The following is a 15,222-nucleotide window of genomic DNA, read 5'->3' on the forward strand; positions in this document are numbered from 1 at the left end:
CAGTAGTTTCCCAGTGCATCCGAGGGGTAACTGACTGACCTCGGCACCTGGAAACCCTTCAGTTTCTCCTTCTCCACCCTGCTCTTCCACCTCTTCATCACCCTAGGGTGTCGCCACACTGGCGTCCTTGGTGCTGAGCATAGGTGTGGAGTGGCGGGCGAGTCTGAGCTCCAGGCATCTGCTCTTACTGCCTGGGTTCAGCTAGCATCTTTTTTCCCCTAGTGTACTGTAGCAGGTTGTTTCAGCTGCTCCCGTCTGCAGACTGTCTACTCAGTTACCTGTGTATTCCAGGTATACGCTAGCTAGAGTGCTCTCTTTTTAGACCATCTTAAAAATTTGATTCCCTCATTTTCATAAGTGTGTATGTATGGTGTGCATGTTTGCGTATGCATGTTTTTGCATGCTTGTGGGCGTGTGTGTGTTTGGGTATACATACACGTGTGGATGTGCATGTGGATGCCAGAAGTTGGTGTTGGGAGCCATCCTTAATCTCTCTTGTACCATGCTCATTGAACCAGGGTACCTCAGTCAAACCCAGAGCTCAGAGAGATATGCCTGGTCTCTCTAGCCAGCTCGCTCCGCTTTTCAGCCAGACTGGAATACAGGTGGGCATTCATGCTCATCCACCATTTAGATGGATTCTAGGGATCTGAACTCTGATCCTCATGTTTGCACAGGGAGCACTTGAACCACTGAACAGTTTCCCGAGCCTCTTTCAGCCACTTTCCTTCCAGGATGTGATCTACCCACATCTCTTCCCCACGCCCACACTTTGCTTAGGTGACTCTCCCCATCCACCCTGATAGCTTTACTTCCTTAATGCTTGGTCATTCTGTGATGGAGGCAGCCTCCTGTGCTTACTTAATCATAGACATTTTAGCTGCAATTTGAGTACTCTAGTACCTCTGACCCTGTGTTGCTATAATTGCACAGAACCTTTCTGGAGAGGAGGAATTTTCCCAACCCCAGTGACTCCCATGAATTGCATTTATTTGTTTGTTTGTTTGTTTCTTTTTTTGGTTTTTTGAGACAGGGTTTCTCTATTGTTTTGGAAGCTGTCCTGGAACTCACTCTGTAGACAAGGCTGGCCTCGAACTCACAGAGATCTGCCTGTCTCTGTCTCCTGAGTGCTGGGATCAAAGGCACGCTCCACCCAATGCCTAGCTATTTATTTGTTTCTTGAAGGTTCATTTAGTTTTTAAAATTTTATGTGTATGGGTCTTTTGCCTGCGGTATCTCTGTGCAACACATGCATGCAGTGCCTGTGGAGGCCAGAAGTGGGATCCCCCCTGGAAATGGAGTTCCAGACCATTCATTGTTAGTGACCATGTGGGTACTAGGAACTGAACCTAGGTTCTCTTCAAGAGCAGCCAGTGCTTTTAGTGGCCGAGCCATCTCTCAAGTCCTCTGCATTCATCTTTTATTGAAGACAGGTTTTAAATTTTCTGAAGGTCACAGAGCCAAGTTAATGGCAGTTTTGATTAGATTTTATGTGAAGATGAAACGAGGTCCTTTGAGAGGCAGTGAATTCATTTCTGTCAGAGATGTGGTTCTGAGTGTAAGTTACAGAAGAGCCTAAGATGGCCAGCTAAGTGTCTTAGCAGCTAAATGCCACCTGCTGCCAATTTAAAATTGTAATTCAATTGATTGCTTTTGAGACTGGGTCTCAGGTGGTTTGGGTCGCGTTGATTGATCTCTAGTGTGGCTGACCTTGAACGTCTGAGCCTCCACCTTCAGGGTGCTGGGATTATGGGTGTGAATCACCATGCCAGGTTTGTGCCGTGCTGGGGATGGAACCAGGGCTTTTGCATGCTAGGCAAGCACTCCGTCAGTCTGTTCACATCACAGACTTATTTTTCTCTAAGGGTTTGAGGGTTGCAGCTGTGCTTAATCCCTCATTGACGCAGTGGAGTAGCAGAGCTGTATAGCGGAGGCTAGGGTTGCTTGTTTTGCTGGAAATATTCACCCTTGGCCCTTACACAGCACTAAATTGAAGTTACCTCTCTGTATTTGCCTACAGAGATGAGTCACAGGCACATGACACTTATCCTCAAGATACATTCTGAGCTGGGAGATTTTCAGGCTGTTCCAGTGTCGGGTGGACTTCACCACATGTACTAAAAGAAACTGACAGGGCTGTGATGTTACAGGCAATATGGGCTCACAGGGCCGCTACTGTGTGTGTGTGTGTGTGTGTGTGTGTGTGTGTGTGTGTGTGTGTGTGTGTGTGTGTGTGTATGTGCTCTTATACATGTGTGGAAGTCAGATGACACCTGGTAGTAAGTTGTTTCCTTCAACCAGGTGGATCCAGGAGACAGAGCCCAGGACCTCAGGCTTTGTGTCAGGCACAGTTAGTCCCTGTGTCATCTTGCTGGCTCCGTATTCTCTGCTTTCCGTGCAGAGAATGAACTGGCGTCATGTTATAAAGTCATAGCATGAAGTGCTGTCATAGCAGTCTACCCCACCCTGTTCCCACCCTCTCCCTGGCATCTTCTTCCTCTGAGCACTGTCCATTCTGTTCTCACCTGGGAGGTTAGCTGACGTCTTAGTGCTTGTCACTCCGAGTTTTTTTTTCAAAGTTTATTTTTGTTGATGATTGCCTGCAGGTAAGTGTGTGTACCATGAGACTGCAGTGCCAGTGGAGGCCAGAAGAGGGCATAGTGTACCCTAGAACCAATGTTAGAGACACTTGTGAGCTGCCATGCTGGTAACTGAACCTGGGTCCCCTGCAAAGCAGTCAGTGCCCTTAACCACTGAGCCCTCTCTCCAAACCCACTCTGTGATGCCTTTCCCAGGGATGATTCTGATGCCAAAGAGCTAAGATAGTTTATACTTTTAAAAACTAATACTGCAAAGGTGGGTTGACGAGATGCCTCAGCAGGTGAAGGCACTTGACACCAAGCTTAAAGACCTGAGTTCTATCCCTGAACCCACACAGAGGAAAGAGAATGGGTTCCAGCAGCACCCCATGGTACTTGTGCATGCACACACACACATACACACACACACACACACACAAACAAAGTGAATGATAACTAAAAAAAAGCAAAAGTCATACGCAAATACTGTAAAGGTAGTTGGAGGCGTGGCTCAGTGTCACAGCGCCTGCCCAGCATTGTGTGAGATGGTGGTATCCATCCCCAGCAACACAAAGTCTCTGAAGCGCTTGCCTTACAGGAGGAAGAGCCCTGTGAGAGCAGCAGTGAGGAGGAGTCGGGGGCCCAGGGTTATCAGAGCCTGAATTCCCTGGTTGATGTCGAGGACCTGGGCAACATCATGAACCCCATGCAGAAGGAAAAGGTACTGCTGTGTGGGGGACTGTAGTTGGATCCTGTGGTCCATTCACCTCTTAGAGTCTGTCCCAGGACAGCTCTGGTTTGAAGGCGGAAGGCAGCTTAATTTACCTGTAAGAGTTTCTATTTTTTGTTGTTTTTTGTCTTGCTTTTTTGCTGTATTTACATGAACTTTGAACATTAGAAATGGCATCCATTTCATGTGTGTATGTATTTTGTGTGTTATAAGTGTGTCAGGGAGCACATGCCACAGCCAGAGGACAATTTCTGGAATGGCTTCTCTCCTTTCACCCTGTGGGTCCCTACGATCAGACTCAGTCGTCAGGCTTGGTGGCAAGCTTCTACCTGGCAATCCGTCTCACCGGCCCTTCCATGAACTTGGCTAAATTCTTCTCATTTAATACCATGCTCCCGGGAGGACCGGCAGATCTTAGAGCAGGTCCTGAGTGGAGGGCACTAGTTCAGAGCCGTGGAGGATGGCCATCTTCAAGGACTATTATTATCATAGACAGGGTCTCTCTGTGCAGCCCTGGCTCTCCTGGAGCTCTCTCTGTAGGCCAGGCTGGCCTCAAACTCAGAGATTGTCCTGCCTCTGCCTCCCGAGTGTAGGGATCAAAGGCGGCATGTACCACTGCCACCTGGCTGGGAGGATTCTTTATCATCAAGGATGCAGATGGAGTCTGACTTAGTGGTGCATGCCTGTCCTCACAGCCTCTTGAGTCCCCTCTGGTCCTGAGTCCCAGCTCTTTTTCTTCTTTTGTTGTTTTTGAAGACGGGATCTTCAGCTGAGGATGACTTTGAACTCGTGTCCAGGGTGGGGGTACAGCTGTGTTGTGCTGTCACACCTGGATTATGCAATGCTTGAGCTGGACCTTGGGCTTCCTGCACGTTAGGCACACCGCCAACTGAGCCACACCCCACCCTCTTTCTGACATTCATTCTTTTACAGTCTTCTCCCCAAATCAAGCAAACTGTGTTACAGTGAATGTAATTTTTGGCTTTTGACTAAAAATTTAACTGTGTTTATTTAAGAGTCCATCCTTAAAATGGAAAATGAAGTTGCAGATTTAGATACAATTCTGGAATTTCTACCTGGCTAAACCTTCCTTACAGCTTTGCCTAGTGACATTAGGATGACACATTTTTCTTTGCTTTTCCTCTAGTGGCCAGTAGAGGTCACTAGAGAGTGTAAAGATGAAAATTTAATGACCTTGGACCTTGAAGCAGTCAGCTTATAATATTTAGCCTTTTCATACAAATGATCAAATGGAGACTTCTGTGTGTGTTTTTCATCTTTATAAGACCTTCATTTTATGTATGTGTGTTTACATGTGTGTGTTTAACTTACTGTTAGGGGCCATCGTGTGTACTACACTGTGCCATTGAGTTACAGCCTGAATACCTCCCCTCTTTTTGTCTTATTTCGGTTTGTGTTGTTACCATTGCTTTGAGAGAGAGTCAAATGTAGCCCAGGCTGGCCTTAAACTTGGTATGTAGCCACTGATGAGAACACATAATTTCTAGTTGATAAGAACACACACGATAAGGTTTGGGTATGTTTTTCAATTCCATCTGGAAGCTCCGTTAGCAGAGGCACGTTTCTCATTAGCTTTGTGTTGTGCTTATATTTAGGCATTTGGAGTGCTGACTTTGAGGATAATTGCGGTTGCTTTTCTCAGAGTGAACAACAGAAGGCAGAGAAGTCAGACTGAGCCGTGCTCACTTACCTTCTGTGGGTTTGCTGCCTGTGGACCCCCGTCTCCCTTCCTCCCTCCTTCCCTCCCCTACACCTTCCCTCTCCCTCTGCTCCTCTTTCCTCTCTCTTTCTCCATTCTATCCTCCTTTCTCTGCCTCCTTTTTCAAGTGTGCCTGTGGTGGTGTGTGCCTCTGCCTCCCACTAGGAAATACATTCCATTTAATATTTGCACTCCACTCCCTTTTCAGGTGAAGAAGTTAAAATTCAGAAAAAGCCAGTAGTTTGCCAAAGTCAGGCAGTTTGTCTGTATTTGATTGTTAAAAACATTTGGTCTTGGGGCAGGCAAGGTGGCTCAATGGGTCGAGGTGCTTGCCATCAAGCCTGACAGCCTGCTTTTGGCCCCTGGGATGCACACAGAGGAGGGGAGCAGCCAACTCCCCAGTGCTGTTCTCTGACTGCCACAATCATGCGCTCTAAGTAAGTAGAGAAAGTATAACAACAATTAGTACTTTTTAAACAAATGAACTATTGACTTAGGTTATGGTTTTATGGTTGTTACGTTTTGTTTTGCTTAATTATTTATTTATTGACCCTGGTGGTGTCTTTTGGTCATCATCTCTCTGGAACCAAGATCACCTTGTAGGATGTTGTGTCTCAGCCTTGGTTGTGTGAACCTCCTCACTGTTGCTAGGGAGTCTTGGTTGTTGCCAATTCCCGATTTTACTTTCTCAATTCAACAGAGAGAAAGGGCTCAACAGGAGGAGAAAGCTGGTGTGAAGAGGAACCCAGAGACGAGTGTGGACAGTGAAGGAAGAGCTATGATCACGCCTGCTCTCCGAGAGGCCCTAACTAAGCAAGGTGAGCATCTGCCAGGACTGGGACGTTGCTGCTCATTGGTGCCCTCGACCTGATGCCCAGGGCAGGGAGCGCAGGATAGGGTTGTCACAGGGGACAAAGAGAAAGTCTCTTGCTGGTGAGCGTGTTATTTGGAACTTAGGGCACTGGGACCTGAGAAAAACAATAGGGGAGAAAGCATTTATGTAGCTCAGTTTCAGATGCTTAGTCTGTGTGGACCATGCTTCTGTGGCCCGTGCTCATGTGACCCGTGCTCATGTGACCCCTGCTCATGTGATCCCTGCTCATGTGACATGTACTCATGTGATCCCTGCTCATGTGAGATGTACTCATGTGATCCCTGCTCATGTGGTCTGTTTCTGGGTCTGTAGTGAGATAGAGCCTTGGGGAAGTAGGACTACATGGGAGAGACCTCAAAGCAGGAAATAGATAGTTGGAAACAGGAAACAGCTACATCTGCCCCCAGCCACTCTCCCATGGCACACTTCCTCCAAATGACCCACCTTCTGCAGTGCTACCACCTTATATATACTATTCAGCTATATACTATTCAAGGAGCATGTATCTCTTCAGAGCCCTCAGTTTCTGATGCTCTCTGGACACACCTAGATGTCAGTCAATCCAATAGAGCTGACAACCAAGATTGACCATCACCTAGGGAAGATAGAGCTGCCTACTCTAACCCACCCAGTCTCTCCCTCTCTTTCCTTGTTTGTCTCTCTTTCTCTGTGTCTTTGTCTTGTCAGACTCTCTTTCGCTCCTGTGTATTCCAGGCTGGTCTCACTATGAAATTGAGGGTGACCTTGGAGTTCTGATCTTCCCTCCTCCACCTTCCAAGTGCTGAGATTAGAGACATGTCCATGACGCCTAGTTTTCCTGGTGCTGGGGATCAAACCCAGGCCCCTGTTTTCCCTGTGTGTATGTTCGGACACCACTGAAGAGGCCAGAAGGCTTCAGATACTTTGGAGCTGGAGTTACAGATTTGGAACCCATCATGTGGGTGCTGGGAGTTGAGCATGGGTGTTCTGGGAGAGCAACCAGTGCTCTTAACCCATAGGAGTCATCTCTTCAGCCCTTACTTGAGTTTTATTATATTTCTTTAGTTCCCTTCTGTTAGTTCTTTAATTATTTATATGTCTCCTCCTTGTTCCTTGGGGACTGTGATACATGTCTTCCAACATGCAGTTTGTGTTTTACCATATAACTCATTGATGTTTCTATTTGTTAAATTCTTTGTTTCTTGTCTTACATTTCAGTTTAGTGTCTGTCATTACATTTTCAGATTAGTCGTCCCCCCCCCCCCATTTTTCAAGTAGTTATGTTCTATTGCTGTGCAGAGATAGGATGGCCAAAGCACCTTATAAAAGAAAGAGTTTGTTGGGCTTGCAGTGTCAGAGTGGAGTCACTGACTATCATGGTGGGGAGCATGACAGCAGGCAGGCAGGCATGTTGTTGGAGCAGTAGCTGAGAGCTTCCATCCTGATTCACAAGTAGGAGTCAGGGAGAGCTAACTGGGAATGTTGATGGCTTCTGAAACCTCCACGCCCACCTCCAGTGGTACACCTCCTCCAGCAAGGCCACACCTCCTCATGCTTCCCAAACAGTTCCACTCACTGGGGACCAAGCATTCATATATGAGTCTGTGAGGGCCATTCTCATTCACAGTACCACATACCACTCCCTGGCTCCCAGAGGCTTGTGGCCTTTCATAGGGCGAAGTGCAGTAAGTCTTCCCACCTTTAGAGAGTCGGGTCTCTCCACCGTCTGGGTTTCAGGGAGTGAACTCAGGCTTGGCAGCAGATGCCTTTACCTACTGAGCCATCTTGCTGGCCTAACCCAAAGGATTCTTGAGTTAGAGCACCAAGGAGATACCTATACAAGTGTGTTTACTGTAGTCCTGTAGCCAAAGGGCTACAGTGGACAGTTAGACAAGATGTGGATGGAGCCTGACTAGGGGTCAACAGATGAGTCGGGAAAGAAAGTGTCCACACACGTTTTGTTGAACCTTAAGGAAGAACTAAGTTATGTTTGTAGGAAAGTTGATGCTGGCGATCATTATAGTAAGCCGGGCTCAGAAAGACAGTGACATTTTCATCTCATATATGGACTATACATTTTTTCCAATATATGTTTTTATTTAAATTAGAAACATGCATGCTTCACATGTCAATTCCAGCTCCCTCTCCCACCCCTCCTCCCTTTTCCCTCCACTATCTCCCCCAGCCCCCCACCCAATCCTCACATCATTCCCCAGGGAGGGTGAGGCCCTCCTTGGGGGGATCTCCAGAGTCTGTCATTTCACCCAGGGCAGAACCTAGGCCCTTCCCCATGTGTCCAGGCTTGGAGAGCATCCCTCCATGTGGAATGGGCTCCCAAAGTTCATTCATATACCATGGTGAACACTAATCCTGGGGACCCAAGGCCCCAGTGATTTCTGTGACCTCCTCACTACACTACATTCATGGAGTCTGGATCAGTCTCCTGTTGGCCTCTCAGCCATCAGTCTGGGGTTCAAGAGCTCCCCCTTGTCTGGTCAGCTGTCTTTGTGGGTTTCACCAGCACGGTCTTGACCCCTTTGCTCATCACTCCTTCATCTCTGTCACTGGGTTCCAGGAGTTCAGTTCAGTGTTTAGCTGTGGGTATCTGTCTCTGCTTCCAACAGTTTCTGGATGAAGGTTCTAGGATGGCATATAAGGTAGTCATCAACCTCATCATGGGGGAGGGGGGCTATTAATGTAGTCTCTCCGCTATTGCTTAGTTTTCCAGTTGGTGTTATTCTTGTAGATCTCTGGAGATCTCACTAGTGTCAGCTCTCTCCTCAAGTCTATAATGACTCCATCTATTATGGTATCTCTCATCCTGCTCTCCTCTATTCTTACCTCGACTCAACCTTCCTGCTCCCCCATGCCTTCTTCTCCCCTCCTTGTATCCCTCTCTTTTCCTGTTTCTCTCTCCCCTCCCCCGATGTTCCCAATATGCTCAGGAGATCTTGCCTCATTCCACTTCTCTGGGGTATCATGCATATCTCTTGGGAACCTCCCTGTTTCCCAGACTCACTGGCACTGGGATTGTAGGCTGACACTCCCCTGATCCATGTCTAAAATCCATATATGAGTGCATACCATGTTTGTCTTTTTGTGACTGGGTTACCTCACTCAGGTTGTGTCATCCATTTGCCTGCAAATTTCAAGATTCCATTGTTTTTTTTTTCCGATGAGTAGTATTCCATTGTGTAAATGTACCACATTTTCTCTATCCACTCTCCAGTTGAGGGGCATCTAGGTTGCTTCCAGGATCTAGCTATTACAAATAATGCTGCTATGAACATAGTGGAACAGACATCCTTGTTGTATGAATGGGCCTAAGAGTGGAATTGCTGGGTCTTGTGGTAGACTGATTCCCATTTTCCAATCTCCATACTGATTTCCGTAGTGGCTGTACAAGTTTTCACTCCCACCAGCAGTGGAGGAGTGTTCCCCTTTCTCCACATCCTCTCCAGCATAAACTGTCATTGGTGTTTTTGATTTTTGCCATTCTGACAGGAGTAAGATGATATCTCAGAGTTGTTTTGATTTGCATTTTGATTTGCTAAGGATGTTAAGCACTTTCTTTTTTTTTTGGTTTTTCGAGACAGGGTTTCTCTGTAGCTTTGGAGGCTGTCCTGGAACTCACTTTGTAGACCAGGCTGGCTTTGAACTCACAGAGATCCGCCTGCCTCTGCCTCCCGAGTGCTGGGATTAAAGGCGTGCGCCACCAACGCCCGGCTGTTAAGCACTTTCTTAAGTGTCTCTCATCCATTTTATACTCCTATTGAGAATTCTCTACTTTTTAATTGGATTCTTTGGTGTTTGGTGACTTGCTTCCTGAATTCTTTGTATATTTTGGAGATCAGCCCTCTGTCAGATGTAGGGTTAGTGAATATCTTTTCCCAATCTGTGGGTTGCCTTTTTGTCTTGCTGACTATGTCCTTTGCCTTACAGAAGCTTCTCAGTTTCAGGAGGTCCCATTTATGAATTGTCGATTTCACTGTTTGTGCTACTGGTGTTAAGTTCAGGAAGTGGTCTCCTGTACCAATTTGTTCAAGGGTACTTCCCACTTTCTCTTCTAACAGGTTCAGTGTGGCTAGATTTATGTTGCGGTCTTTGATCCATTTGTACTTAAGTTTTGTGCATGGTGATGGACATGGATCTATCTGTAGTCTTCTATATGCCAATATAGAAGCAGCACCATTAGTTGAAGATGCTATCTTTTTTCCATTGTATAATTTTAGCTTCTTTGTCAAAAATCAGGTGTTCATAGGTTTGTGGATTAATCTCAGGGTGTTCAATTCTGCCAATACCAAGCTGTTTTCAGGACTATAGCTCTACATAGAGCTTGAAGTCAGGAATGGTGACACCTCCAGACGTTGCTTTGTTAAGCAGGGTTGTCTTGGCTATCCTGGGTTTTTTGTTTTTCCATATAAAGTTGAGTACTGTTCTTTCAAGGTCTGTGAAGAATTGTGCTGGGACTTTGATGGGGATTGCATTGAGTCTGTAGATTGCTTTTGGCAGGATTGCCATTTTTACTACATTGATCCTACCTATCCAAGAGCATGGGAGATCTTTCCATTTTCTGGTATCTCTCTTTTTTTTTTTAAAGATTTATTTATTTATTACATATACATGCCAGAGGAGGGCACCAGATTGAATTGTAGATGGTTGTGAGCCACCATGTGGTTGCTGGGAATTGAACTCAGGACCTCTGGTAGAGCAGCCAGTGCTCTTAACCTCTGAGCCATCTCTCCAGCCCCTTCTGGTGTCTTCTTTAATTTCTTTCTTTAAAGGCTCAAAGTTCTTGTGATACAGGTCTTTCACTTGTTTGGTTAGCGTTACCCCCAGGTATTTTATGTTGTTTGTGGCAAATTGTAAAGGGTGATGTTTCGCTGATTTCTTTCTCGGCCCTTTTATTGTCTGTATATAGTAGGGCTACTGATTTTCTTGAGTTGATCTTGTATCCTGCCACTTTGCTGAAGGTGTTTATCAGCTGTAAGAGTTCCCTGGTAGAGTTTTTTGGGTCACTTATATAAACTATCATATCATCTGTAAATAGTGGAAGTTTTACCTCTTCCTTTCCAGTTTGTATCCCCTTGATCTCCTTTTGTTGTCTTATTGCTCTAGCTAGAACTTCGAGTACAATATTGAAGAGGTATGGGGAGAGAGGACAGCCTTGTCTTGTTTCTGATTTTAGAAGAATTGTCTTGAGTTTCTCTCCATTCAGTTTGATGTTGGCTGTTGGTTTGCTGTATATAGCTTTTATTATGTTTAGGTATGTTCCTATTATCCCAGATGTCTCCAAGACCTTTATCATTAACTCTGAAGTAATGTCTGTTTTTGAAGCTGAGGTGTGTTTCTTGTATGCAGTAGAGGGATGGATTCTGTCTTCGAATCCATTCTGTTAGCCTGTGTCTTTTTATGAGCGAGTTTTTGAGGGATATTAATGACCATTGATAGCTCATTCTTGTTTGTTTTGGAATGGTTATTGTTGGTGGAATTGTATGTGGATTTCTACCACTTTTTCTTTTGCCTGTTGGTAAAGTGGGATTATCTATTGCCTATGTTTTCCTGGTTGTAGTTAACTTCCTTGGGTTGGAGTTTTCCTTCCAAAATTTTCTGTAGGGCTGGGTTAGTAGATATGTATTGTTTAAGTCTGGTTTTGTCATGAAATATCTTGTTTTCTCCATCTATATTGATTGAAAGCTTTACTGGGTATAGTAGTCTTGGCTGGCATCCGTGGTCTCTTAATGTTGGTAGAATATCTATCCAGGACCTTCTGGCTTTCAGAGTTTCCATGGAGAAGTCAGGTGTAATTTTGATGGGTTTGCTATGTTACTTGGCCTTTTTCCCTAGCTGCTCTTAATATTCTTTCTTTATTCTGTATGTTTGGGGTCTTGATTATTATGTGGTGAGGGTTTTTTTTTTTTTTTTTTTTTTTGTCCACTCTATTCAGTGTTCTGTAAGCTTCTTGCACCTTCATTGGCATGTCTTTCTTTAGGTTGGGAAAGTTTTCTTCTATGATTTTGTTGAATATGCTTTCTGCCTCTTTGAGGTGGGTTTCTTCACCTTCTTCTATACCTATTATTCTTAAGTTTGGTCTTTTCACGGTGTCCCATATTTCCTGGATAGTTTGTGTTAGGGATTTGTTGGACTTAAATTTTTCTTTGGTTGATGAATCTAGTTCTCCTAGTGTATCTTCAACACCTGAGATTCTCTCTTCCATCTCTTGTATTCTGTTGGTTATGCTTGCCTGACCATAGAAAATAGAAAATAGCTTTTCTATTTTCAGCATTCCTTCAGACTGTGTTTTTTTTTATTGTTTCTATTTCAGATTTCAGTCCTTGTACTGTTAGCAATTTTTTTTGTGTCTTCCATTTCTTGCATTTTTTGGATTTTTTTCTTACATCTCTTACAGGGATTTTCTCATATCCTCTTTGGGGGCCTCTATCATTTTCATGAAGTTGTTTTTAATATCATTCTCTTCTGCTTCATTTGTGTTGACGTGTTCAAGTCTTGCTGGTGTAGGGTCTCTGGACTCTGGTGATGTCTTATTGGTTTTTCTGTTGTTCCTTGTGTTTTTATATTGTCTCCTTCCCATCGGTTCTTGCAGTGGGTTCCAGAAGGTGCCTCTTCCTCTCCTGGTGGGAGTGGGACCAGGGTTCCCTTCTGTTGGGTGTAGGCAAGTCCACTGTTCTGGTTGCTCTCCACTTCCTGGTCTCGTGGGTGGAGAAATGGACTAGGATGCTGGGGTGCTTTGGATCCCCCTGGGATGGATGGGAGCCTGAGTGGTAGACCCCAGGCACAGGTAGGCGGCCCAGAGATAGGCCCTGGTTTACCTAGTCCCGTGGGTGGAGCAGGAGACTAGGGTGCGTTGGCTCCCACCACTGGGATGGAAACCGCAGTGGTAGACCCCAAGCATAGGCAGCAGGCCTAGTCCTAGTCCCGTGGGTGGAGCAGGAGACTAGGCTGCTGGGGTGATTTGGGACTCTACATTTTATATGAATATACGAAATCATTTATCTGATTGTTTGGGGACATTTCTCATTCAAACTGCCACATGAACTCTGTAGTTGTAGAGTACATTGTGTTCTTGGGCAGAGTCCTGGTTAGCTTTTACTGTAAACTTGACACAGCTTAGGGTCACTTAAGAAGGGAGTCTCAATTGAGAAGTTGCTTAAGTCAGGTTGGCCTCAGACATCAGAATGACCTTGAACTCCTGCTGTTCCTGCCTCCTGCTGGGTACTGACTACAGTCTTGCCTCACCATGGATAGATTTTTAACAATTTCTCATGGTAGCCCGGCTGGTGACTCAAAGCTTGCCATCTCAGCACTTTTGGGAGGTCGAGGAAGGAGGACTGGGACTACTCAGTAAGACCTAGTCACAACACAAACTGTAGCGACAGACAGACAAAAGCTCTCTCAGTGAATTAACCCTTTACTGTTTTCTGCAAGAGTGCTGTTGAATGTTTTACCTCAGTAAAGAAGAGTGGTTTTGCTGAGTTTTAGTGTCACCTTTTGATGTGAGACTTTGTTCATTTCTCTTTCTGTTCCCTGGTTTTCCATGTAGGGTACCAGTTGATTGGCAGCCACTCTGGTGTGAAGCTTTGCAGATGGACGAAGGTATTTATTGTCTTTACTCACTACAATTGCTGTTTTCTGCAACTTATTTCTTTTTCCATTTCCAGTTATTTGTGTGTCTGTGTGTACACACCTTACACTTTCCATCTCCATTTGTTTTGTGCATATGTATGTGCACATGGGGGTCAGTGCACATCTTACAGGAGTTGGTTTTCTCCTTCTCCCTTGCAGGCTCTGGGGACTGGACTCAGGTCATCAAGTCTGGCAGCAGGGCATTACCCTCTGAGCCATGGCACTAGCTTTGATGTGCCTTATTGGCAGTGTTGTTGAAATATGCTTTACAGGCAGTATAGCCCCCTCATTTTAGTGTATTCATAGGGTTCTTGCAGCCCTCATAACATCTGACTTTGGGATGTTCCTTTCACCTTTCCGCCAGCAGTCAGTCTCTTCTCGAATCTCCCTCCGGCTCCCACGGGCCGTGGATCTGCCTTTTCTCTCTGCATTAACTAGCTGACTAGACATGCCAGATGACTGGAATCGTACGTGTGGCACAGCCGTGCGTACCCGAGGACATTGCTTGCCACACCCTGTCTATTCATGGGGCAGTTGGCGGGCACTCGGGTTGCTTGTGTGTTCTGCATGTTATGAGTGATGTCGCTAGAGCATCATGCCGTGAACAGGGTTTGTGTGGTTTGCACACTTCAAGTGTCAGTAGTGGGTCATGGTAATTTAGAAAGTTTATCTCAATGAACTGTCTAGTTCTCAAAGTGGTTGTACTATTTTGTATTTCTACCAGCAGTGTTTTGAGGGTCCTCCCGTTCCGTCACCGCTCTCCACAGCCTCCTGAATCCTTTCACAGGGTCTGTCTGTGTAACCCAGGCTGGTCTCAAATTCATGATTCTCTTGCCTCAGCCTATTACTTTTGAGACAGAGTCACGTGTAGCCCAGCCTGGGCTTAAAGTCTCTATGTAGCTGAAGATGACTTTGAACTCCTGACTCTCTTTCTTCTCTACCTCCCAAATTCTGGGATTCCATGTGCAATACCACACCTGGTTTGTATGGTCCTGGGGCTTGAACCCAGGGCCTCATAAGCACTGGGTTAAGTGCTGAGTAAGCACTCTCTCCTCTGAGCTACATCCTGAAGATACTAACTCATTTCTTTTCCTTGTTCCTTAAGGTACAAATATTCCAAGAATTTTTCCTTTGATATTTTCTGTTATTCCAGCTACTTTTGGTGACGGCGTGCTCAGCCCTGCAGATTAGCTAATGAATCCCACATGTTGCGTTCCAAACACTTCTTTTTTTCCAGTCCAGCGATTTTCAGTGACGTCAGACTCAGTGCCTTCTGTGCGGTGTCCCTTTCACCGTCGCTAAATTTGCATTTTCAGATAGTAAATCGCATGCATACTTTTGGAAATTGGTGTTTCATCCAGGCTGTAAGGATGAGGAAGCACTTTATGTTAAGTGTGCATTTCCGTGCAGAAGTGCTGCGGTGCTTCTTCAGTGGTAGCTGGCTCGGTGAGGGGCAGCTGCTTGCTGTGTCTGGGTCTGCTCCTCTTTCTCCTCCTCTTCCTCCTGCACTTCCTTCTCTTTTCTCCCTTGCTCCTTCCCCTCCTTTCCCTTGCTCCTCCCCCTCCTTCTTATGCACAGTGCTGAACTTCAGACCAAAGGCCTTGCATGTACTCGGCCACATCCCTAGCCCGTGTGCTTAAATAGACACCTTTAAACTTGAGAAAGATTAGAAGTTACTAGAACAACTTACATTAAT

At 45.5% G+C, this 15,222-nt stretch overlaps 1 protein-coding gene across 3 annotated transcripts in view; it reads left to right on the forward strand.

The window, feature by feature from the left end:
- LOC101841209 (S-adenosyl-L-methionine-dependent tRNA 4-demethylwyosine synthase TYW1) overlaps positions 1-15,222 on the forward strand; it is an 83,537-nt gene that overhangs the window by 11,892 nt on the left and 56,423 nt on the right. For 2 of the 3 annotated variants that reach the window (XM_013120718.3, XM_013120719.3), the window contains exons 7-9: positions 3,178-3,300; positions 5,730-5,847; positions 13,444-13,496. In XM_013120718.3, the coding sequence (XP_012976172.1) occupies positions 3,178-3,300; positions 5,730-5,847; positions 13,444-13,496 (294 nt within the window). The remainder of the gene's footprint in view (positions 1-3,177; positions 3,301-5,729; positions 5,848-13,443; positions 13,497-15,222) is intronic. The other variant, XM_013120720.3, reaches the window with a different exon arrangement.

Source organism: Mesocricetus auratus, unplaced genomic scaffold (assembly GCF_017639785.1).
Source record: "Mesocricetus auratus isolate SY011 unplaced genomic scaffold, BCM_Maur_2.0 Super-Scaffold_100025, whole genome shotgun sequence".
Classification (NCBI taxonomy): domain Eukaryota; kingdom Metazoa; phylum Chordata; class Mammalia; order Rodentia; family Cricetidae; genus Mesocricetus; species Mesocricetus auratus.